The sequence below is a fragment of the Apium graveolens genome, chromosome 8 (assembly GCF_009905375.1).
Source record: "Apium graveolens cultivar Ventura chromosome 8, ASM990537v1, whole genome shotgun sequence".
NCBI lineage: Eukaryota > Viridiplantae > Streptophyta > Magnoliopsida > Apiales > Apiaceae > Apium > Apium graveolens.
The window spans coordinates 154,626,943-154,654,430 of NC_133654.1; the positions used below are offsets into that span (position 1 = coordinate 154,626,943).

Sequence of the window (27,488 nt, forward strand, 5' to 3'; positions counted from 1 at the left end):
ATTGATATATTTTAGGAAGCAGAATTATATTCCATATCAATTAGCGAATATCTTGTAACTGTGTAGTATATAAACACAGACATAGGGTTTACACTATAAGTGTTATCATTATCGAGAATATTATTTAATATAACTCAAGCAGCTCTCGTGATATTTTGTTCATCACTGAGAGATAACAGTTCCAGATTGTAACAGAGTTTATTGTTTAAATAAAGTTTGTTTTCTGTTACATAAGTTCTTGAAGTTTGATTTGATTGTAATAAACACTGTATTCACCCCCTCTACAGTGAAAGTGTGACCTAACATATGACCCCGGGAAAAGTCCGTTTTACAAAGACGTTATTTCGATTTTTTTCTAAAATATTTATTTTGATTTCAAATTATTATCTTTTATTATTTGCAAAACTCATAATTTGATTCAATTATTTATAATTTGTTTTGATTTATTCTTATTTTATTTATAATAAATAGACCGTTTGTCTGTTTAATACGAAAGGAACGCGACTAGACTCAGAAAAATATTTTGCTTTCATTAAAAATACTTTCGAGACCCAAATTCTTTTTTCGAAAGGTCACTTGTTTTACGAGTCATTCTGAGTCGATTATTGATCGATAAGTCCCATTTTTGACCCGATTTCAGTTTTAAAAGTGTCGAGTCAAGTGTTTAGACGAACCAAGTCATGTGTTATATGAATTATGCGATATGTGAGTTATGTGTATACATACTATGTGAATTACGTGCGTACGTGGGTCATAAGTCTTGTATTTGGCTGTTTTCTTTAGGTGTGGGTTATCGTATGGGTAGACGGTAGGGTTTTGACGCGCAGTTCGTCGAGTAATTATCGTTTAGACGATTAAAGTTATATCTTTTAATTATAGATGCGGATTATTCGAGGTGATTAGGACAAGACATTGAATAAAGAATGGAATGAAATGGTATTGGATATCTGGCTTCTAGCAATCGCATGAGCAGCATATCAGTAAAGTGTTGAAAAGAAAGACAGTGATGTTTTGAGACAGAATGTCAGAATAGATGCGTCTTTGCGAGTGTGACTAACTACTAAAACTCAAAGGCAAGTAACCCTATCATCACTTATTGTTCAAGTGATATTTATTTTGAATCTAATTATGCAAGTATTGTTTTCCCTATTTTCAGTTCGGAATAGATTAATGTTTTACATATCGCTAAATTAAATGATTCTGTTTATGCAAGTACTCTCCTGCTATTCTATGTTCAGAATAGCTAAGTGATTTTACTTATCAAATTACCGGATTTATAAATGTTTTGGATTTTGAGAAAGATGATTTGGTTGCGAATATTCCTACCCAAGTAAATGGGGGAATAAAATTATTTTGGGTTTCAATTATTATGACCCCTTTTCAATAAAAGGTTTTAAGATTGGATCAAATTGCATAAGTGACCGAGACGGACAGTCCAGCGGAGGGCTATTTCTAAGTGTCATATAAAATATTATGACACAATTTTTGCCACAGACAGGTATATTGCCTTTTTATTTGAGTACTCGTATTTTTGGGGACATGTTTCTACGAATCATGAACAAGTGCTCTCACACGGGCTGATCAGCATGTGATAGTACGTCCGTCGGAGAATGATCCCAATCTAAATTATCATATCATTTTTGATATTCATAGAATAAATGATTTATCAACTGTTTCTGTTCTGGATAAAAGGTAAAATGCAGTTTTGATTCAGTTTCTGCTTGATTTGGATATTTAGGTTGTTGTTAAATATCAAATGTGGTATTAGTATAGATGATTGATGTTGACTTCAGTATGGGATGTTGTGAGCATCAAAGTTCATATTGATATCTAATTTGATATGACAACAAAATGAGTATTAATATCCAGAGTTCGGTTTTGAATAAAGTTTATGATTCAATCCATAATCATTGCTTCTGGTTATTGTTGTTTACGATATTTCCGTAAACACTGTTTTGCGAGTTTTATTCTAGTCGAGATTTAAAGTATTTCTGAATCATTTCGCTCAAAAATATCAAAAAGAGTTTTGAATACAGTGAGAAACAGTTATCCGATTCTTTAATAAATTTTCTGATTCAGCAATTATGATTTTAAATGTTCTGCTCTAATGCAGATGTCAGTTTTATATCAAAACGTCCATCTATATGTTATAATGAACTTGCTGAGTATTTCTTTCCCTCATACTTGTCTGTTTTCAAATTTAACCTCCAATGAGGATTAACTTGCGTTGTTTAGCCGCGTAATTCGAGGAAGTAAAGAAGAAGCTTTTGGAAGGTGGTTGGTCCAGGGTTTGCTACTAATGTAAGTTTTATTGTATAAAGTTGTTTATATTATATTATATTATATTATAATTGTGTATTTTATAATTGGGCCTAGTATATTTCTTTTCGAAGTTATACTAGCGGGTTAAGTTTTGAGATTGAGAATTGTTGAAAAAAAAGTTTTAAAAGAAAGAGAAAATTTTATTTGTGGAATTTGGAATTCTTATTTCTAGAACTGTAACCTTAAAAGATCTTGGATTACTGTGGGGTCATTTATACTAAATATCTTCCGCTGGCATTTATTTATTGATTAAACAGGTTATTTTGGATTGAAGTTTCATAATGACGACCAAATTTCTTGACCCCGGATTTGGGGGCGTTACATTAAGACTCCTAAAATATGTAGTTTCATAAATTATTTTAAAGTTTTTAATCTGAATAATAATTTAACATTTAAAATTTTATATACAAAAAAATCTTAAAAATAAGTTATAAAATTATGTTTGTAAGAAAAAAAAATATCTTGTGAGAGTTGTTTGATTTAATAGGAAATTCACATTATTCTATTTTTTGTTTATATATATATATATACTTATTTCACGATTCTATTAGAATGGATGAGTTTATAGTTTTGATTCTGGGTCGGTAAGAGTTGCATGAAAGAGTTGTGATTAGTGATTTCATTGGGGTTTTGAAAGTGTCGTTTGGTAAAATATTGATATGTAATTTTTTTAATATTTCTAGTACTTTATGATCAATTTACTAATTTGATTATATTGATTTTTTTTCTTATTTTTCAATAATTTTAGTACGAATTGTGATACCTCTTCATAATAATTTTAGTTTTGAGTTTAATACTCCACCTAAAAAATAACATACGCATATGAACTGATTTTATGCGTCTGTTTACAATGTATATACATCTGTCCTGACAAGATGTTTAAAATAATATGCGTCCTTCCTATAACAGACGTATATAATTTAGACATCATATGACTCCTCCACATATAAACTTTCTTATAAGACATATATGACATTTTTTGTACTAGTTATCATTATATTTTAATAGTGCTATAAAAAGTTGATAAAATACCAATAATTAAATCCGAACCTAATATAAGTGATTAAAACAAAAAAAATTATAATTGAGTGGTAAGTTTTTAAAACACAATAAGTTGGGTGACGATTCGTTACCAAAAACCAAAACCCTTTATATTCATTTTTTATGAAGATAAAATTTTTAATTTTGGTCCATTCATTTCTATCAAATTTTATAAGAAGGTAAAATCAATTATTTATGACATGACATCCAAAAAGTTGATTTCCGTCGTGGAAGAAACTCGTACAAATTTAGCACAAAAAGAGAAACACATGCATGGTGTGAAAATTAAAATGCGGCGATATATACGAGGGCCAACCGTCCAAGTCAAATTCTTCAAAAACTATAAAATCTGACTTGAATAAACGTAATCTCATGGATTTACAATACAATGATATAAAGTTGAAAAGGTGCGCACTACCGAACTACTTCTCCTACGTGTAAGCATCTGCACTTTCTATGTTCCACATTATATATAGTCCCACACTCTTCTTATTTACCTTTTATTTTAACATGGATTATTTATTGAATTTACTATTTATGTGCGGCTACGGATTTAATTAATACCAACTAAATTTTTAGGTGATGCTTGAAGTTGAGAGTCAAATATACTAACAACAACGTCTACCTACATTTTCTATTCAAACGGAAATCAAGTAGTGGTGTATTTAATAATTTTCAAAAACTATTAAACCCATTCCCACCATGAATTCTCAAGTACACGTACATACGTAAGAAAAATTAAATTCCTAAAAGTTAAATAAATATTTTCATTTGCAGTTAATCTCCGTCCACCATGCATTTCTCTTACATTCGTTTTCAGGGGCCACCACTACCCTTTAAGCTATAGTAGTATAACTAGCTAGTGACTTTGTAACTCCACCGTCCTCTCTTTTTCTCCCTGTCCTTCTCAAAACTCACCCACTCGTGGTACTATAAATATGTTAAAGACTTGAAGCTTGAAATTACGTCCAAATTGATCCTGCATTCCAGCTTCACACTGGGTAAGCTAATTACCACCGCCCATACAAATGCAAATATTAACATATTGATTCACCTACGAAACGTTGAAAGTTTGTTTGTAGCATGATCACTCGATTAGTAGTTTGATCACTCAATCCACATTTGTTAGATATTTCTAATCAAACTTGTGTCAGTTTTGTTTTGGCTGAAGCCATGAGGCTTTTTGTTCATAAGCCATGCAGTATGGTGGTCTCAAAAGTAGAAACGAAGCAATATGCTACTATCAGATTAGGTCCTCGTAGCCTTAAAGTAATGAGCTCTTGGAAACCATCTAGGACGGGGGAGTGTAGTGTTTCGAATCGGGAGACTAAACTGAGCAACAAGTGGATGGAGTATCAAGGCATCAAGAATTGGGATGGTCTCCTTGACCCACTTGACGAGGATCTCAGAAGCGAAATATTGAGGTATGGCGGCTTTGTGGAGGCAGCTTATCGGTCGTTTGAATTTGACAAGTCATCACCCGGTAAATATGGCACGTGTCGTTATGGAAGAGACTCATTGCTGACGCAATGTGGACTTGGTGGGATAGGATACAAAGTGACTAAGAATCTTCGCGCCACGTCAGGTATTCAGATGCCAGGTTGGATTGATAAGACACCGAGTTGGGTTTCAACGCAGTCTAGTTGGATTGGTTATGTGGCAGTATGCACTGACAAAGAGGAGATTTCTAGACTAGGGAGACGTGACGTGGTGATTGCCTTAAGGGGAACTGTCACCTGTCTTGAGTGGATGGAGAATTTACGTGTCACATTAACTACATTGTCATGCAAAAATGAGATGGACCAAAGTAGTAGCAGTAGCAGGGCTATGGTGGAACAAGGATTCTTGAGCTTATACACCTCAAAGATGACCACATGTCCTAGCTTACGAGATTCGGTACGCGAAGAAATTTCACGAATTATTCAGACATACGGTGACAAAGAGCCTCTCAGCTTCACCATCACAGGCCATAGTCTGGGAGCGGCCCTTGCTACACTTACTGCATATGATATAAGCTCCACTTTCAAACAACTCACCACTGTCATTTCATTCGGCGGTCCACGTGTGGGAAACAAAAAATTTAGTGAAAATTTAGAAAGGAACGGTACTAGAATCCTTCGAATTGTGAACTCAAACGATGTGATTACTAAAGTACCAGGTTTTGTGATTAAGGAAGATCAACACAACATTAACACAAGTGATCAGAAGAAGAAGGTGAAGAATGGGAATCAAAAGCTAATTACAACTGCTAGTTTGGCGGCTAGATTAGTCCCTGCTTGGCTACAGAAGCACGTTGAAAACACGCAGTGGTTGTATGCTGATGTGGGAAAAGAACTTCAGCTATGCTGCAATAATTCCAATATGGTGACATGTCATGATCTAAAAACGTATCTTGATTTAGTCAATTGCTTTGTGAGCTCCACGTGTCCACTTAGAGCCACTGCCAAAAAAGTGCTATGTAGAAGAGCACAACATGATCAACAACAACTTTTGCTTAGATGATTACGTTACAAGATAGTTAATTAGCTAGGAGTAGTAATGTTAAATACGTATGACTCTTTTACTTGACAATCATGCTTATATCCTTGGAAAAGTTTGTAGGTTTTCTCAAGTTGTATATAGAAATTTTTATAGACTTCATCACGTCCATATTCACGCAACCAAATTAGTTTGTTCAGCTTCAAGTCTAAAATTAATTAAAAAATTAGAGATCTCTCTTATGTGTTCCTAAGCACTAACTTATATAATTTTGACATTTTTAACGGAAAACCGATATGTACACATGAGCTTTAAAATGGGCCGAGCCGAGTTTGATTATCGAGCGAAATGTGATATTTAAAATTGGTTGGTTCATAAACAACCAACTCGAGCCAAATGAGACTTTGCTCACGAATAATCAGACCGAGCTGAATTCGAGCTTAGTTCTATATATTGAGTTCGAACAAAGTTGAGTTATTCACTTTTAATTCACGTATATTTTTTACTCAACCGACCTAATTAGTAATTATGGGCTATACATTCAAATTTTCATTGAAAATTTGATATTTGAAGTCTAAAATTCAAAAATACTAAATTCGACCATTTATAATCGAAACAAGACGGTCGTATTTAGTTAGTAGTATTTAGTCAACCATGTTTATATAAATCCCACGCCTTTTTTAAATTTGACCAGCTGAAATGCGTTCTTTATGCAAGAACAAGACTTGGGAAGAACAAAGACGAGGGTCAGTCGTATTAAACCAAAAACGTACGGGCGCGATCGCTATTTTTTTGTGGTTGTTTTTAGCCAAAATTCTTGTAGTGCATAAAGTGTCATTTATAGCTTTACAAGTTATATAGAGATTAAATACTAGTATTTATCTTATAATAATATACACAGTCACACTCTTCACTAACTAGCATAATAACCCGTGCGAGGCACGGGTCATTATCTAGCAATTTATCCGGATATTTTCTCAATTTCTTCATCTATATTTTCACAAGTATCTTCCGTCTTTCTCGCTATATCTCTCTCTCTCTCAAATCTCTTTTATCATATTATTTCTTTCTCTCGACTCTCTCAAAACACAACCACTCACATATATTTTTATGATATTACATTGCCTTCTTTATTGGTTATCTGAGTTTTTTACATCAGACAATAACTGATAATTACAGAAGCGTTGTTGTATAGCCCAGTTGACATAATTTCTTATTTTTCACATCAGTTTCTAACTGATATTTTAGTTTATCTAATATATCAATTATTTATCTAGAAATAATATATTACATTGTCTTTAACATTGGTCCAAAACTGATGTTCGCATTGATCCAAAACCGATATGAAAAATAGAGACTGTTTATTACACCCACGTACACATAGGTTTTGAACATTTTAGACATCAATTCCGAGTCGTTGTCTATTGACCTTTTACTTGTAGTATTGTTAAAAAATAAAGTGTATAGACCCTAATAATTTAAATAAAGTATTCAAAATATGTTAATGAAAGCAATTTATTTTTAGTCATTGTCTAGCCTGTTGAGTGATGATATATGATGCATGTTACAGTTTTCTTTTTTTAAGTTTTGACGATTTCGACGATGATAAATTTTTCTTGTCCAGAAACCGATGTCTGTACTTAAATACACTTCGGTTATAACTTAAATTAGGATATTTATGCTATAATTCTTTTAAAATATGTTCGATTTAATTAATTTCATAAACAAATTACTTGCAATATATTCTAGAAAATATATAACACAGTAAGTGATTTTTCACATACACGTCATTTTTTTCTTTGAAAGTGATGTATAACATGTTGTATAACATCAAATAATTTCCTACAACTGTTATTATTAACTCTTAGACATCAATTTTCTAGCAAATTAATTTATGTCTATGGTCATCTTATACATCATGTACTAATGTCTACTGAACTTATAAACCTCGATTTATGAGTTTTTTAACTGATTTTATATATTTTTTCTTAAACGTCACTTTTGCTGACATCGGATTTTTTTATTCTCGGCGATATTTTTCAATTCTCACCCGTCTCTCTCTCTCTCTCTCTCTATATATATATATATATCAAATCTATTTTATCATCTTCTTTCTTTCACTCGACTCTCTCAAAACACAACCACACTCACATATATTTTATGATATTATATAGCTTTCTTTATTTATAGTCTGAGTTTTTTATATTAGACCATAATCCATATCTTAGTGTGTATAACATATCTTTTCTATTTACGAAAGTGTTGTTGTATAGACCAATTGACAACTTTTCTTGTTTTTCGCATCGATCACTAAATGATGTCTTAGTATGTCCAATATATCGGTTATTTATCTAGAAACGATGCATTGCATTGTCTTTCACGTCGGTCCAAAATCAATGTAAAAAATATGAACTTTTTATTACAACCACGAAGACATCAGTTTTGAACATTTTAGATATCAATTCTGAGCAGTTGTTTATTGACATTTTTTTTTGTAGTGTTGTTAAAAAAATAAAGTGTTTAGTCCCTTATAATTTAAATAAAGTATCCAAAATATGTCACTGAAAATAACTTATTCTCAATCACTGTCTAGCCAGTTGAGTGGTGGTATATAATACAATACAATATTTATAGTTTCCTTTTTATAGTCTTTGATGATTTCGGTGTTGGAATTTTTTTTGGTTGTTTGTGATCTTGAGTTAAAGATTATTGATATTAATCGTAATTTATATCTGATACCATCTGTGAAAAATGGTCAAATTTTGAGTATTTTTAAAAATTGATTGACATTCTGATGCTGAATTTAAAATAAGTTTAAATATATTATTCAAATAAAAACTAAAAATAGTTATACTTGTCGATATACTTAATAGTACTTCTATCTTATAATTGTTGACTTCTTTCACTTTTTACGGTCAATTTGACCAAATGACTAAAATATAACATTTTACTCTCGAAGAATTAAACTACCTTTATTATTTAATAATATAATTTTAGTAATTGTTTTTATTATATATATGTATTCAGTTAGGTATTTTTTCATATAAATTTATCATTATCACGTTTGAATTTATTAAATAATTATAAATATTTGGTCAATATATTACAATAATCTATATATAGAAAATATTTACTACTAATACCATATCACTAAATCGAATGATTTAAAAGTATGTAAGTTGACTATATACCATACAAGACTAATTTATATTGTGTAACTGTATAATACAAATTACAAGTGAAAAATAAAAATATGATTAGAAGTTATTAGTTAGTCTCAATGTATATAATATCAAATATTACTTTTTCGGAACACACAAACACACCTAATATGTGTATGATTAACAACACATGTGAATGAGTAGCTTGGTGATATGATATTGTGTAAAATAATTGTAAGATTCATGTTCAATTCCAACCAACAACAAATTTTTTAAATAAATATTTCATGTAGGGACAAATCTGTCATTTCGCGAGATTAAAATGTCTCACTAATTTTAAAGGCATGTTGGTGTATTATATATAGAAGAGATTTTTCAATCTAATCATTTTATTTTCCAAACTCTAGTTTTAAAAACATTTGAGACATTTATAATTTTAGAAATTATACATTACTCTTTAAATTGTCGATGTCAGAATTTTATTATATTTTGTTATTTTACTTAAATTTGATTTTTGTAAATGACAAGTTAGTTTAATGATATTTATTTAGAACTACGTATAGAATTTTAATTATTCTCACATGCAACATCTTCATAACGTGTTTCACGTTTCTCTTATGAATAAATATAATGTTGATACCAGTCATGTGATCGAGTTGGAACCAATAGAAATTCAGCAAGATTTGTCCTACGTGGAACAACTTGTTCAAATTTTAGATCGAGAAGAGAAGATGCTTAGAAATAAAGTTGTACCTCTAGTTAGAGTATTGTGGAGAAATCTTAAGATAGAGGAATCGACGTGAGAATTAGAAAGTGAAATGCGAGAGAAGCATCCCCATGTATTTGTTTAGACTAGATTCTGAGGACAAAATCCTTTTAAGGGGGTAGATTGTAGTGACTGAGAATTTTACGGCGTGTTTAAGTGAATAAAGTATAATTTTGTGTCGTAATTGTGAATTTATGTGAATAGAATAAAAGGTTAAATGATTATGTGGATTAACTGTTATCCATTGTATAATAGTAACTGGGAACGTAAAGTAACTCGTTCCAGTTTGATGAGTCAGCTAAAAGGTTAAACTGTGTTGTCGGGTCGTCAAGTTGAACAGAACACGTCTTAAAAAGGAATTAAGGTGTTTGAGCATATGAATATGAATTCTATGTTAAATAGAAATGTTTAAATGAATATTATATTCAAGTTTGACGTGTCAGCTAATATAGAGAGTATGATTGTGCAGCGTAGTTGAAAACGCTCAGCGTCGGGCCGTCAGTCAGGACGCGACCAGTTACGCGAAAATTGAATATCAATAAAAAGGGAAATTTGTATGCTTGAGTATGTTGCAATATGAGTTGTGATATGTGAGTTTATGTTGTTGCCTGTTAGTGTGCATGATTATGTGATCGGGAAATTTTTAAATGATTTTAAGGGATTTATTTGATTTAAATAAGGTTTATTGGACCTTTATATATTTTTATAAAATTATCTTAGTATGGTCAAGGAGTGAAATTTGCTTTATTATCTTCGAAATAGTCCTGGAGACTTTCTAAAAATGATAGATGAAATTATTTCGTGATCGGCGTATTTTAAAATGATTTTATTAGGTTATATTTCCATTTTGAGCGTAATCTTGTAAAATTTATATAAAATAAACCGTAAGCTCAATTTTTTTTTTAAAAATATGGCTAGAAAGAAAATTTCAATATCTATATTCTAGAATTGTTATTCATGTCATTTTTACCTTTTCTGAGGGACTTATGTATTATTCAAATTCGTTTTTGAGTTTTTGAATAAAAGAAAAGAAGTTTTTAGAATTAATTGGCAAAAGACCATTTTGTCCCTCCACTCACTTATAAATACACCCACTCTTCCTTCCTCCCTCCCCATTCTCTTCTTCCTCTTGGATCACTCTTTCTTTCTCTTTTCTTTTCTCCCTCTCTCTTCCGAATTTTCTCCTTCTCACCCGAGTTCTCTCCCTCTCCTACATGCAACATCAAATCCTACTTAGAATTCAAAGATCTTGCCATTAATCTTCATCATTTTTAATCCTCTATCTATATACTCTTTGCATGTAATTGTTTAAGAAGGTTTTTGCATCAACATCTCATGGTCATATATAAGAAAACATAATTTCTTAGTGTGTGATTTTAAGAGAGTATAGTGCACTAAATTATGTGTTTTTCTATGGTTTTGTTTTAATGTTGGTTCGATTTTTGCTAGTAAAAGGGAGGGTTTGATTTTGATTCGAGTTTTACAAAGGGTTTTGGTTTAAAAATCCAATTTTTGGTTCGGTTTTTCTTTTAAATGATTTGAATGGATGAGTTGTGGCTTGAACTTAAGTTTATGCTTGATTCTTGAATTTGTATGTTGATCATTGTTAGTTAATAGTTAATTTTTGGATATGCATGTTGATCATTGCTAGTTAATAGATAATTTTTGGACTTGCATGTTGATGATTGGATTTAGAGGAGTTTTGGTTCGATTGTTTTTAAAAAGAAAAAGAGTTTAAAGGGTTTTCTTGTTAAGAATTGAGTGAATATAAGCTTTAAAGGTAAATATTTACTTTGCATGTTAATTTAAGAGTTACATGTTGTTTGTTTGATTAGGACCGAATAAGACTTGGATTTGTAAGAAAGAAATAAGTTTTAAACTACTTGATTGGTTGATGAGATTTGTGATTTGATAACTTGTTGCTTGTGACTTTGTTTTGATTCGAATTTTATGGCATGAATGAATGATATGGCAACATTTAATTAGTTTAAGTCCTAATAAGGCTAGGATAAAAATCTAGATTATGCATGATGACAATAGTGGTTGCATGTTGATTTCTTGGCTTGGTTCCATTATTTTGGTTCGAATTTATGAGTTAAAAAGAAAGGAATAAGTTGTTTGGTTGTCGAGTTATTTGTTTGGTTTACTATGTATTTTGGTTCGAATTTTGGGATTAAAAATAAAAGGATGAGTCGTTTTGATATAAGGTTATATAAAGGGTTTGGAGTATTAAGGTATAATATGTTCTATGATATCGTTGAGTCGTACTATGTGATTCGATGATTAATTGTAAATTTGGAGTATACGAGTATATCGTAATGCATGCTATGAGAATATGGTCGAGTATATACTTGCAATGTGTTATGTGAGTATACTATGATTATGCATGAGTATACGAGTTAAGTGTTATCGCGATATAAGGTAATCGTTAGGCATTCTGAGAAACGTCGAGTGTCGAGTAAGTTATTGATTAGGGATTCTGTTTTGGATTGTAGATTCGGTTAGCGGAGGCATTCAGGCTAGAAAAGGGAAAGGAATCCTAGGTGGCAGTAGTTCAGTTTTAGTAAAGTAGGAAAGCGATTTAAGGCAAGTAACTCTGTCTTCTCTTGTGAATTGTTTATAAAGAGGAAATTATTGATGTCATGATTAACTAGAGGCTTTTTTTGCAATTGTGATATACCTGTTATTGATTCTGAGAAACCCTGATAATGTTTTTTGATAATTTGATATCAGACCCTGTTCGATCCTTTGTAGTAACCCTGTTGATTCATACCCTGAATATCGTATTGTTTCCTTTGTTATCTTCTGATATCGTAAACCCAACAAGAACTTTTACATTCTACTTAATTTCTTGATCAATCCAAATTCTTCGTTGACCCGTGAACCCTGTCATGAGTTGATTGTTGAAACTCTCTTGAATTGGAACTAGTTAACCTTGTTTATCATTTGATGCAGTTCCTTTGTATTGATCCTTGTTTACGCTTGATCCGTTCATTTTTCTTGAAATCTTGAATTGAACCTAAGAATGATTTTCGACTTGAATGAGTCCGAATGATTTCACATTCTTGGTAATGCTAAAATGAATTTTGTCAACTCTTTTCCTTTTCCAATACAAGGTTTTCCAAACGAATTCCTGGTGGATTGGATAGAGACGTAAGAGGCTAGTGGGACTAATCCAGTCACATAAGAGGCTAGCGAGGCTAGTCCAGTATAAGTCTATAATGTCATAGGTACCATAACGACCAGATGGAGGTCGGTACGGGCTGATCACCCGTATTATAATTTAAATATGGATATTCCAATCAAGGCTTCTCTTATACTCTATAAAGATGAAAATATTTGTGGGAATCGAACTCAAGATATTTCATTTACCTATAAAACCTCACATGCTCATACCACTACACCGCATTGTCACATTTGTTTTATATCATATACACTATATGTAAGTGTGCTAAATTAATACTTTATTTAACTTTAAAGATAGTTACTTGTACTTGAATATTTGTATAGAATTGAATATTTGTACTTTAAAGATAGTTATTTGAATATTTGTACAGTTAATTTTATAGAATTGAATATCAATTAGAATTAGAATGATCGACCAACCAACTAAACTTTTGATTATTTTGTCTATTATGATATAGTATAAATAGCTTTATACCTTCGCGGGAATTTTTGTAAAAAAATTTAACTTCTTTTGTTTTTTATGTTTTGGTACAATAATCACTAATTATGAAACACATTAATATACTCCCTTGTCGCGGTAGGTTCTGAAGGCTCTAATCTATATAGTTTTCTAAAATTTTGAATAAAAATTAAACATTAATTTATATACCTGTATTAGATTAAAGTCTTAAGAAAAATTGTCGAGCACTCTATTTCAGTATTAACAATTTATTAGGACGAGGCAAATACTAATTATCCAACCCGAATTATTATATATCTTGACAAGGGGAAAATTTTGAATAATTTTCTGTAAACTTAAATGAGATTTATTTGTCTTGCGTTTTAACTTTATCTATATTTTTTATTTTTAAATGTTCTTTTAATTTTTGTTTATGATTATCTTAGTTTGACTTAGAGTTATGATTGTAATCTAGATTAATTTTTAGCAATAATAACTACTGAGTTTTAGTATTTGTAAAAATTGTTTTTCTCCTGTAGTTTTTCATTTATTTTGTTATGGTTAGATATGGTTATTGTCAGAAATGTAAACTTTATTTAGGTTTTCAGTTAACCCGTTAATTTTGACTCGCATGCATATTTTGACATGGTTAAGTTATAATTTTTGAACTGGTGTCTTTGCTAATGTGTTAATACTAGCTTATAGGATGCACTGTCTTTCTAAAATTTACTTATTTTATTTTTTTAATTTACTTCAATTTATTTATATATATTTTTAATATATATATATATATATGTGTGTGCAGAGAGAGTGTTATTCCACTATAAATATCCTTATAATAAAAATTAGAAATTAAAATTAAAAAATTCTAAATCATATCGAAATATAGCACATATGTTATGTAAATAGTAGGATTTTAATAAAAAATTATTTTTTGACGGAAAAAATAAAATTAAGAACATAAGGGAAAAGCTGAGATTTTATGTGGGAGGATGTAGTTTAATTCACTATGCTATGTGGATGGGGCCATTAGATTAGATTTATATAAGGGTGTAGATTAGTTTCTGGTTTTCATTTTAAACTTTATTTTCATATGAACAAATGCCCCTATATATTTATATGGGGTTATTCAAATAAAAACACCCTTAAAATAAAAACTAGAAACCTAGTTATATCTGACCGATTAAAGGATAGGCCCAAGTTTTGGCCCCCATATAAAACAAGCGTTGTTTTATCTGTTACCTTCTTCTTTACCCACATCGGTGTATCCACACCAAATTATTATGTCTTTGTGAAAATTCTTACTGTTTCTCACCCAAATCATCGTTGAATTCTCATTTCTTTTTAATCCTTATCTCACAATCTTTATATTACTGCTTTTAATCAAAAGTAAGAACATCATATATTATCGTATCTCCGCCACCCACACTTCTGATCTAAGTTCGATAACCACCAACACCATCATACTACCAAACATCTCACAGCTCACCAGTACAATCATTTTCGATCACCACCCAACATCTTGTCAACATATTATTGAGCTATGTTCTTCGGATGTACCAACCATTATAACTATTGCAGAAATCACTAATTTATGTAACGAAAATCACTAAAATTTAGCTAATTTAACTAATAATATAAATAATTTAACTAATAATATAAACAGAACATAGAGAGATATTGAACTTTGTTGGGTTGGGTCCACTTATGTGGGCTATGATTTTATTAAGCCCAAATAAATAAATTAAAAAAAACACAGGAGAAGAAACGAGAGCAGACAAAGAAATTAAAAAGGGGGAGACAAAACGTTGCTGTGAGTACAGTATTCATACTGATATACTCTTCAATCACTAAATCGTATGATGACAATTACTAAACTGTACATAGTAATCACCAAATTACACATAGTATTCACTGCATGGTTCATAAAAACCACTATTTACATGGTATGGTTTCTAGGGTTTAGTAGGGTTTAGTAGGGCCTAAAGGCCTTAAACCCTAAATAGATGGAATATTTATCAACTAATTTCTTATTATTAGAAAGAGTTAAATATTTTTAAAACCTATTTAAGGAATTGGTGAACCCTAAAAAATTAACAACTATTAAATTAAGTTTCAATTTAAATTTTAGATAGTAATTTCTAAATACTTGAATTATTAAATTTTGTAAACAGACAAAACACACTAGTTAAAAGAATGTTGAAGAGAAAATGTAATTTGAAGAAACTGAAATTGAAGAAAGTCAAGATCAATTTCAAGAGTAAGAACCAAATAAGAAATCAAAAATGAACAAGTGGAAGAGGAGGAAAGTGAAAAAAATAAAAAAAATTACTATATTACACATGTTATTCATTAAACCATTAGTTTGTGTGTAAAAGGTAAAAACATATAGTAGGAGATTAATGGTGTATGATGGGGGAGAGAGATGGAAAAATAGGAGAAAGGTGTGGTACATGAGAAATGCGATAAATCATTAATTATGCTTACAAGAATCACTAAAATTAAGAAAGTTCTGAAATTATAGTAATTCCGGTTTAGTGATTATGTTAAGGCTCTGTTTGGGAGTGCTGTTGAAAACTGCTGTGCTGTGAGAAAAAGTGCTGGTGGAAAAAGTGGTGTCAGGAAAATTAGATGAATGTTTGGTAATTATTTTTAATTTGTACATATTTTGAGATATAATATATAAAAATAATATTTTTGAGAAGGTTTGATGGTAAAACTGATAGTTACTTCCTGCAAAAGCTGAAAGCAGCTTTTTCCAAAAGAATGGGAGGACATGCTTTTGCTAACAGCAGCTTTTAGACCAAAAGCGCTTTTCCTAACAACAGCTTTTAGAATTTACCAAACACCTTTCTGACAGCTTTTCAGCAAAAAACTGTTGTAGCTGTCTGCACCAGCAATACCAAACGGAGCCTAAGTATAAATAGTGATTTATCGTCGGAATATAGCAAGTATGGTATGCAAATTGATCATTGGGAGATGGAGAAAAATATAGTAAAGTCGGATTTTAAAAAAAGATTGTTGATTAATGGAAAATATTAAATTAAAAACAAATATAAAAATACTTACGTATAGATGTACAGAGGGAAATTACGGTTGGAATTTGAGGGAGGAGAGAGAAGGGGTTGGATAAAATTTGTGTGGTGGAGATTCAATTCAAGCTATAAAATTAGTGGATGTCATTGGTTTTTACTTTTTAAAATAAGGTTGGTTTTTATTTGATTATCTCCGTGTATATGTTACTTCTCATGTTGTTGTAATATTATTTTTATTTAATGCTTTGTTGTAACATTGTTACAACAAATATGAATATATTGAAGAACATAAGATGTTGAAGTGAATTACTCTTTTGACTATGTATATTATATAGCTCTATTATATATGTTATATATGAGATTGCAATAGGACATTGTTATCGCATTTTTGCGTTTGAATTGTAGAAGAATAATATAATTATTTTTTATTTATAATTTTAATCATTTATTTTTAGAAATATCATATCAACTACTGAAATTATTTTAACTGGGCAAAATTTTGGATAATAAGTCTTTTATACATAAACGGTATACTGTTTTCATGATTTTTTAAGTGTTGACCCAAGTCAAGTAGTCAAAGTAACCATACTTTATTAAATGCTTTATTACTCAAATTATATAAAAAAGATAATTTATATTTTTTGAAATTATATAATACATATTTTCTATTTTTGTTCAAAAAAAATTTTAAGAAATAATTTGTTTGTGTTAGGTTACTAGCGAAACGTTTGTCTACTTTAAACTTACAAGTGTTGGGTGGGCTTTGGGGAATTGAATTCCATTATCCAACCACGTACTTTGAATTCAATATGTGTCTTTACATATATCTTTTCCCCCTATTTTTGTAGCCATAATTTGTTCCCCAACCCCAAACTTCAATCCAGTCTGAATTATGACAAAACCATTACTTTCATTAATAATTCTTACAAGCAATAGGCACAACATCCCTGCACCATAGTAAGGCTGCTTCCCTAATTGCTAGTTAATGCAGGTTCTTTACATACAAAAATATGGGTCAAAACTTGCTTAGAACAATTAGAGAGGAGGCAAGTAAAAGGATGCCTTCATATTAGACAATTGAAGCAAAAAATAAAACAAAGGAAATAAGAGCCAAAAACTAAAAGAGAAAACCATTATAGAGAAGGGAAACAAACTACATTACTACAAAGCTATGATACAATCACATATATAGTCACAAGTCCAAGAAGCCTGCTGTGCATCTTAAGACGCTAAAGCGGTTCTGTCCTCTGGTCCTGCAAGTACAATCTGAAATAGCAAGAAGATGTACATGTAATGAGATGAGTATATCTCCGGAACTAGTAATAGCAGCAGTTATGGATGAATACAAAAGAACAGATTAATTGTATAGTTTTAGGAAGCTCCAAATGTAGGACTCACATTACAGTCATATGCAAATCTTCTGGCTAGCATTATGGCTGCATTTCTTTCTCTCTCTGACTCAAATGCCAGTACAAAGGAAAGGCTTGTCTTCACTTGCCAGAACAATGCCTGAGCTGCAGCATTGCCACCGCCTCTAACACCACATAACTATAGATTGGGACACTAATATCAGTGGGATCACATTTAAAGTTTAAATATGTTTCATCTTCCTCATTACCTATCTACCTATGTTCATAAGTTTTTAAGAGAGCAAGAAAACACAGGGACAAGAAAGACCAAACATATAGCAGTGATTAAAGCCACTATATAATAGTACCTGCATTGAAGTGGAATAGTACTCTTTAGCCACTGTTGTGTTTCCTTTACAAAGCTTCATTCTCATCTTTCCAACATGAAGTACATGAATCGACTCTGATGGATGTTCTGACCCATTCATCTGGACAACAACTACCTGAAAAAGCAAAGATAATCACTAACAAGGGAATATGTCTAGCCACTAAATAATTTTATTTTATGCTTAATTTTTATAACCTCAAGTACCGGGGAGTCTTCACGGTAGGAGAATAATTATATGGTTAAAATTACTTTTTATGTGAAATTAGTGATCACTGTATCATCTTATTTGGTCTACATATTTAAACTTGATCTCTTTCAAATTTTGTGCATAAGTAGACTTCTATATTAATTTACACTACACAGACACACAGATACCTGCAGAGGAGATGGGACAGCAACACTTTAAAATTTTCTAAATGAGTCTAGAGTAGTTACCCAATACTGTGCACATTATCAAAATTTATTATACTTCCCTACTTCAACACATTACTGTGTTTGGTGTAGCTTACATTGAACTCGGTGTCATGCCTAAGCACCAATGCTTCCACGTAGTTTCCGAGTCCTGCAGCTGTTAAAAGTATAATGTACAAGTAAAGATCTAGAGTACAGTACCAAAAAGTTTGCAAATAAAAAGCCACCATAACAACTGAAAATAACTACATTAACTCTATTAATAGAGAAGAATGTTAACATATTGTACTCAACATATCCAAAAGAAAAAATGAGCAGTTTAATTAGGATTTTTCAGAAATCCGGTAGGACGAGAAAGCAGACCAACCCGGATCAATAGGACCAGTAGTCGTCAATGTTAGTGTAAAGGACTCCGTAGTAATATCAGCTTGCAAAGTTCTACCAACATCAAATGGATCTGGAGCGTAAACAGCTTTAGTGGCACCTGTAAAATAGGAGTAGAGGTCAAGAACCTTTAACCTACTATCTAATAGGTAACAAAATCTTATAAAATTATACTTAATAAACTACTTGGGCTGCTTATAATGTATTTAATAACTACTGATGGTATTCTAGAATTCAACTTTCAATATGGTATCACTGCCGAAAAAACTTTAATCAAGTAACTAAACTACATCCAACTTTCAGATTAATTCCTACAGCAGAAAAATATTCATAATGGTAACTGTCACCACTCGAACTAGTAACTATAATTATTGTTACTTTTATATTGCTTTTAGAAAAAGGAAATATATAATATGTTTCAATTAATTTTAGGATAAAAAGCCTATTACTAACCGTAATTGAAAATTCTTAACAGGTCAGAACTATAACCATTATGAGCCGATCTCTATACCATCTATCGCGGACCAGATAATACTCGAAAAACTAATGTTTTGCGTTTCTTTCAGAGACAAGTGCCTTCGAATCCGACAGCCTGGAAGAAATTGGAAACATGAGTTTAAGAGCAATATGGTCATGGGGTTGTCAGGGAGCATCAGCTGGTACTCGCCAATTCAGGGCAAACTTTGGGCAGTCTATCACGGGCTAGACATGGGTAAAAATAAATTTAAATCTACATCGCCCTTTAGTAGTGTTACAGGTTGATTATTTCTGGGTAAAGGAATGCAAACAAACAGCTCCTGAGATCATGTTATTCGCAGAATCCGAGCTGTGGAACATGACCAGGGGACCCATCAAGCACATGATGGCGAACACAGCGACTTGCATGACCCGGAAACTTCTCCAAAGGTCTTGTTACAAAGAACTAGTAAAAACAATATAAAATCTTAAGAGAAGGAAACCAGTGGACCAATTTGACTTGAAACAGGACTACAAAACCAAGTGGCTCATGTACTTTGTGACTAAAAATTAGCTTCATAGGGGGGGGGGCTCTTTTACTAAATTTTGTGAGCAATATCATAATATAAAGTTCACAAAACAGTTTGAGTATTTTCTTAATGACCAATTCAAAAAGAGCAGTTGTAGTCAGATGACCTATAAAAGATTCAAACCATATATATCCAAGACTAACTTTATGATATTGAGATAAATTTCCTTTCAAAAAATATTCCCTCTTCCTTTCCTTTTGTCTGCCACATTAATGCGTTAGAACACCTCCCCAACATAAGCTTTTGAGTTTTTCCAGTATGGATATATGAAAAACACTCATGACCTTTAAGAAAGATGTTTCCCTTATGTAAACAATCATTTCTTAAAAAAGAATAAAGTATCATCACTTGTCAACTCAAGGATAATCATATAGCTCTTGAAGTCAAACTTCATTACATGTCAAAAGAAAGAAACTACACACTAAACAATCAACAAATATACATATATTATAATTTCAAGCTGCAAATATCGTTATACCTGAAATTAGGTCTTTCTTTCCCGTTTCAGATGTTAACCGATACCACTGAATTGAACATTCTGACAGTTCTGGAGCTACAACGGAACATGGTTGAATCAGCAAATAAGAGCCCAGAGCTTCAGTTCCGTCTAGCTCATATAAGTATGGTGTGTTCTGTTCAGCCCTCTTGCTTGTTGCCAGCTGAAAATTAAGAGGAGATCGAGTCAAAATCTATCTATATAATATAATTATTTGTCATGAAATATCGAGTGTCCGTTTTTTGAACTTCAATTAGTAATTTTAATTTACTTGTACTACTATTGATGCAGGATAAGGATGAAAAAGAAGAACAAAGTAACAAAAAGAATAAAAAAATAGATAGATTTGGTGGATTAACGGCAGAAAACCCACAAACCCCAATCCAACCACAAAAGAACCATGTCCCTAGGATTTCTTAAAGAACAATCTCAACAGCATATCACCCATCAAAATCTTCAAAACGTTAGGAAATTCCAGAAATAAATTATTTACTTAAAAATAGTTTGTGCAACACTCCCCCTCAATCGTACCATTGACCAGACAAACAGAGAGCAGACAGACAAACAAATAATTAAAAAAACGGGGGCACCCAGCTAAATCTACAACCTCAAGGTGCTAGACGAAGGCTTCAACTGAAATCACGTACTGTTCAAAAGTTGTAAAGATATCTTTTATAAGAAATGTTTGTGGTGAACACTGCCTGTCCAGGGTTGAGCCTAGACGGCAAGAAGGAAGTTGTAAAGATATGGCCACTGTCTGTGAGAGAGCTCACCGAATATAAAACAGAAAGAAAAAATGTGTAGTGTTTTGTTAAGACATCCAAACTGTACAAGACAGGATTAATAACTGGTTACATCCACCTAGCATTATACCACCTTTGTCAAGACATGACTATACTGTACAAGTACCTCTTTCTGAAGCTGAAGTGAATGCTTGGACTTTTCCACTAGCTGGATTCGTAGTGCATGAAGCTCATGTTCCATGTCCATAACCTGCGTAATCATGTTTGCTCAATAATGAATATCATCAAATCAGGGAATTAGAATCTGCAACTTTAGAATGATGGGACAAGGATCATCATATTTTGGATAAACACGCCCTGCAGCTTGGTTATTATGCTAGCTTAAGTTATTTTCTCACACAGAAAAAAAAATCCAAAAAGGTAGTTCCCTGGAATTTGTTTCACTATAATTTGAAATAAATACAAGGGATACACATTAAACATGCATAAAATTACCTTTTAATACCAAAATATATGAAAAAAATTCTGTGATTACTGTAACATAGGGATCATCCCGCGTTAATTAGGCTTTCAGCATGAGCAAGTATACCTTCAAACTTAATTGTAATGGCTAAAAAATCCCCGATATGATACATCTTATTTGAGGATTGACAGCAAAACTGCAGCCAGGTTAGAATTCAGGGGGCACAGGGCCAATTTCCCTGATCTCATTCGGTTCTTTTTTTTGTGATTCTCTTAATTGTTTTATCATGGTGTACCAACTCAACAGCCTAAATAATTTAGCTTCCAAGGGTACAGTGTGGGATGATAGTCTAACAAAATCTATTACGGAGTTTGGTAAGAAATATGCAAGATACAGAACTAACCCTTAGAAATATTTATCTGTGCCCATCACATACGTTCTAATTCAGTAATTATAAACAATTGAATATCAAACACACGTAAATCTAAGTTTTTGTTCTTTAAACGCATGCCATCCAAATATGATTCACTTGTGCGTGGTTGTGGATACTACTTCACAAAATGTGTATCTGCCAACCCAGTATATAGCTCTCGGTTCTGTACAAGCTTCGACGTTCAATTCTCATCGATTATTACAAGTTTGTAATTCCTGTGCGTGCGTGTGTGTGTGTGTTTTGACAATCGCCCGCGGAGGAAAGAGACCACTTAGTTACAAGATACGCAATTAGGATTTGGGTATCCATATCATAACAATAGGCCAAATCTGAAATCAGTTATTTTGGCACACAGTTGGTTGAAAAACTTTAATTTTGTAATTGTTTCTTTAGTTTAGTGATCCATAAGCAAGCTTTTTGAGTACAGTGACCTCCCCGCAAGCTGGGCATGAGTTTAGGGATGATACAGACTATTAACCCGATTCAAAACTAACCAACTGTACAATATCTAAACAGAAATAGTTGGCAAAATAACCAGAATAGTTCACTAGCAGAGATAATAATGTATATACATGTCAAAGTCTAGAACTTTCATTTTGCTGCTATCATCTTGGGAAGAGGAAAACTATACCTTGCTTGGCTGATGCAGCATTTTGATTCGTCTAGCCTCCTGCACCTCCTTCATTAGCTCCTCTATGTCCTAAACATGTAGCAGCAAATTTCGATTAGTGTGAGCATGAAAGATATGTCTAGACATGCCAATACTAGCGATGGGTACAACACAGCAGCAAGCAAAAATTGAATGTTAGGTGGACAAAGTACTGGGCTTTAAAGGAGTTCAAAAGAAAAATAAATAAATGCAACTGCTACAATTTTCCATAAAGGTAACAAAGAGCCTAGAACTCTCTATATTTTGTTCTTCCAAACATAAAAATGAGGGGATTGATTCAGTAAATTTATATAGCTGCAGAAACTTGTATGATTGGCACCATTTATTGGAAAATGTCAAGATAAAGCTTATAGTTAGACCTCTTGATCAATGATATGTACTATGAATTTGTGATGCTGACCCTCAGGATGTTTCAAGTCCTAAAATTTACAGAAACAACTTCAAAAGAAACAAAGTAAGATCCTCCAGCCAACCCACTTTTGCATTTATTATCTAGTCTTTTGGTTCAAAACATAAATCTATGACATTGGCCCTGTTTGGCAATTAGCGGTTAGTTGTTAGCGATAGTGGAAAGAATTAGTTGTTTTGACTAGCGGATTGAATTAGTTGTTTTGATTAGCGGATTAAACTAGCTAGTTTGAATGAAAATGTTTGGTAAATAGTTGTTTGAATTAGTTGTTTGCATTTAAACGAGACACTATCGTCTAATTAAAAAACCTCCTCTGAGTAGCTTTTTCATAATTATTGGATTGGGTCTAAACAGCTACTTTAATACGCTAACTTGCAAGCACCAATATTAGAGGATTCATATAGTCAACCTCTAATTTGGTTCAATCCGCTAATTTGTTTTCAAAACTATAACTTCCAAACACATCCGCTGTATATCTGGAGCTATAAATATAAGATTTAAATATGTTGTTTAGGAGTATCGAACTCCTGACCTTTGGTAGTACATTAATAAGCCCTTGAAAAAATTTACATATAGGATAAAGCGGCAAGTCCAGGAATACATATTTCTGCAGATGAGGTGGTCAAACCTTTTCCTAACATGCAAGATCCCTACCACCAAATCCATTTTTATTAGTGAAAGGATGCCATTTAACATTATAAGAGCAAGTCCAATGCAATGCTATAAGTGCTGTCATTTCTATAATTTGAAACCAAATGCTAAAAACTTCAACTCCAAAGAGGTTCTATCCTTGGATGCAAATATGCATAAATGCATCCTTGGTTCTAAATTTGAAACCAAGGATTCATTTAAGCATTCATGCTACATCATCAAGTAACCACAAATGGCATACATAGTGGTGAACTTTATATAAAATTTAGGATAGAGAGACAAAAATTCGTTAAATTAGGAATTATTTGGATGCAAAATGCAACTAGAATTGGAGTTGAAATTCTATTTTAACAACAAAAAACGCTTTTTGGTGCCAAATTATAGCAATAGCTATAGCTATTTTGCATCTTGCATTAGACTTGCTCCAAGACAAAATAGGAAGGAAAGCTTAACCCTGCAAACCTAATTTCCTTTATTTTCTTGACAATAAGAATAAAGGAGTAACGTCCTTTTTAATTAGATATTTAAACCCTGCTAACCTGATTTCCTGTTGCTTTAGACATCCTTTCATGCTCCTGAAGAGCTTCTTCCACCCTCTGCACTGCAGTTCTAGCATTCTCGATCTCTGCTCGAGCAAAAGCTCTTTCTTCATCAACAAGCTTCTTGGCATCTTCTGACGCCTGTTTGAATAAGTAATTTATTTAAGAACAAAAAGAAAACAAGCTATACAATTGTCACCAATCCAACCTGTGTAACTGAAGGAATGCTAGTTTTTGGATACATTTTTTAAAAAAAATAACTAAAGATCACTAATAGATTAATTACATTAAGTTGCTAGATATGCATGTTATGTGGAAAGTTAAATTGTTTGGACCATGTATGTGTATAATAGACTGTACTGAAACCGTAACCAAAAACCACCCTCTTTTTACATGATTATACATTTCAAACTAGTGAATAGAAAGATCTAGCAAGGAGTTTACCATGATGTAGCAATGAAGTTACAATCTTGAAGAATAATGCTGCTACAACATGAAAATACAAAATCTACGTTCCAAAATGACATGGAGACATAAAAAGAACCCTAGATTTATGAATGAGCTGTTAAATTGAAGAATTTTGCATTGTACGCACTGCTGCTGCTAGATCAGAAAAGCTTTCAAAAAACGGCTCTTCAATTTCCATTTTAAAATGATTATTTCTAAGATTCTATTCTATCTTTATAGCGCTGATAATTATTATAACGTTGCCAACGCAAAACAGATAAAACAGGTGCTGCTGTCTTAAGTTGTTCAGAATTATGTTATGCAATTACCACGAAGAAAACGATTAAAGTGCATCAATCACTTTTTTATGAATGATGATAGAGAGAACAAGGACATCAGAGTCGTAATATATACAAACATACATCCAAGGATATACCTGCTTCAGAAAATTCGCCAGCTTCTTCACTTCTGTCTTCTCCTGAATCAGCTCTCCCTCTCTTTGAGTCAACTGAACTGCTAAAGCTTCAACCTGGAATGACTAAATTTTACTCTTTTTTCTAGGTACATATATATTAAAAGTAGAGGTGTGGCAGAGATTAACATGTATCATGTTAGTCAATTACTGCAACATAGGAACCGGTAGAGTTCAATTAATGCTACAGAAAGATGAGCCAGATCAAATCAATGTGCCAGAATAAGGAAAATAAATTTGAGAATTAAAGTCTTTTAATAGTTCAAAAGAATAAAGGAGAGCATCCAAGCAGTACTATGTACGTTATTCCTATCGTTGATAGATTATCTTACCCAATTAATATGTTTCACCAAGTAATTATCCTATATTAAACCCAACAGGATGATGAGGCTTCCACAAGAAAAGAATTCAACTTTCTCTCCAAGGGTCCTTGAGTTGTAAGTTTTAGTTTACAAAGACAAATATATGCTGACTCCAAATCTGGAATTTCTAAGAGAAATAACCAACTTGTACAGAACTGATAGTTGAGTTTAACATCGAACTAACCATGGCAATAGCCTCTTCTACATCATCTTTGTTTCTACCCGCTACACGTCCTCTGAGAGACTCAAGAGCGTCTCTGAGATTTTTTAGAAGCACATGTTTCTCCAAAGAAGCTGCCTCTCTGAGCCTAGCCTGAACCATTAAAATTATAACTTGAGAAATATGGCTTGCTTACTTTGGGAATATAGATGGCATGAGCAAAAGAAAAACAGATTCTTTGTGTAAAACATCACTTTTACACACACGCACATGCATACACTATAACAAGTGTATAGGTGAATGCTGCGAACTTATATTGGAAATATTCATTTGCACGTCAATCACATTTAAGTAAAAAAAAACTAGCAAAGCCTAAAAGGAGCAATTTTACTAAGTTGCCATATGGAAAAAAACATACGTGAGCTAAGATTATTGAAACTAAATCCACATTCAGTAACAAATGGCATATACAGATCGAAGAACAGATATAAACATAATTTATGTGTTTGTCCGTATTAAGCAATGGCAGAACCTCATCAGACAACTTGGCAGCAGCAGCCAAGCCCTTCTCAAATTTACTGGCAAGATCACGAACTGAAAGGCGTTTTTGTTGTTCCAGCAATTGGGCAGTCTCGCGTGCAACAACTTCTTTCATTGATAAAACCTTAAGATCTTCCTTCACCTCAACAATCTGGTTATTAGCACCAATTTTGTAATTTGGAAAGCGACTAGAAGCAAAGATAACATCAGCCGAAACTGGTGGAACTGCCTCCCTTCTCATTGAATTTCCAAAATCACGACCAACCCTAGTCATTATGTCGGTGTCACAGCTTCTGCCAACAGAATTATCCACCATTAATTAGAAGCCAATTCTATTAGTCGATAAACAACACTATAATTTAAGTTGCATAATTTACATTATAAAATGCCTTCTCATAGAGTGTGTGAATGCAACAAAAGTACTTAAAAAAAGAAAAGGATAAAATATCAAATATAAACATATATTAACACACAAACAAACAGTAAACAGCATTTCAGGATTCTAAGACAAAAGCACACCTATCATCCAACAAAATCACATAAAATTAAATTCCCAATTATGTCACATAGTCAGATTTCAAGCACCAATATATATAACAAAATTCAAACAGATCAATTAGTACAACCCAAGAAAAACACATAAATCAAAAACTAAAATCCACCCACAACACATTTCACCTTAAAACTGAAACCCACAAGTCAAAATTACAAAAATACTTAAAACCCATCAACAATATATACAAAAAGTGAAGAATAGTACTTACAATGGATGCAAATTGTACTAAACCAAACACAAAAAGGCTGAAACTTTGGAGTCTTGGCTATGATTCTTGGATCAGTATGAAGAATAAAATAAAAATAAATAAAATTTGAACCAAAGAAGTAAAATATCAAGATTGGTTTTGTTTGCTTTTTGAAAAGCTAGAAGAAGGGCGCCCCTACACACCAAAACACACACTTGAGTTTGAAGATAGTGGGTGGGAGCAAGTGTACTTTTTAGTTCCATTTTCTGTGTTGACTCTATTACCCCTAAACATGCTCATATTTACATGGAAAAGACTCGGGAAATGATATTCGGACAGGTATAAGCTGTGGAT

At 32.2% G+C, this 27,488-nt stretch overlaps 2 protein-coding genes across 2 annotated transcripts; one reads left to right on the forward strand and one right to left on the reverse strand.

Annotated features, from left to right (window-relative positions):
* Positions 1–4,208: 4,208 nt before the first annotated feature.
* LOC141678654 (phospholipase A(1) DAD1, chloroplastic-like) lies at positions 4,209–5,921 on the forward strand. The gene has a single exon (XM_074485004.1). It carries the CDS (start codon positions 4,537–4,539, stop codon positions 5,863–5,865), a length of 1,329 nt encoding a protein of 442 aa, XP_074341105.1. The 5' UTR covers positions 4,209–4,536; the 3' UTR covers positions 5,866–5,921.
* Positions 5,922–17,314: 11,393 nt separating this feature from the next.
* Positions 17,315–27,354, reverse strand: LOC141678391 (stomatal closure-related actin-binding protein 1). Its single transcript, XM_074484694.1, has 13 exons — positions 27,156–27,354; positions 26,384–26,684; positions 25,876–26,004; positions 25,294–25,386; positions 24,411–24,551; positions 22,773–22,841; positions 21,412–21,495; positions 20,485–20,665; positions 18,944–19,060; positions 18,675–18,733; positions 18,146–18,280; positions 17,827–17,976; positions 17,315–17,694 (listed from the first exon to the last, which is right to left on the reverse strand). The coding sequence occupies exons 2-13, from the start codon at positions 26,663–26,665 to the stop codon at positions 17,650–17,652; spliced, it is 1,485 nt and encodes a 494-aa protein (XP_074340795.1). The 5' UTR covers positions 26,666–26,684; positions 27,156–27,354; the 3' UTR covers positions 17,315–17,649.
* Positions 27,355–27,488: the final 134 nt, after the last annotated feature.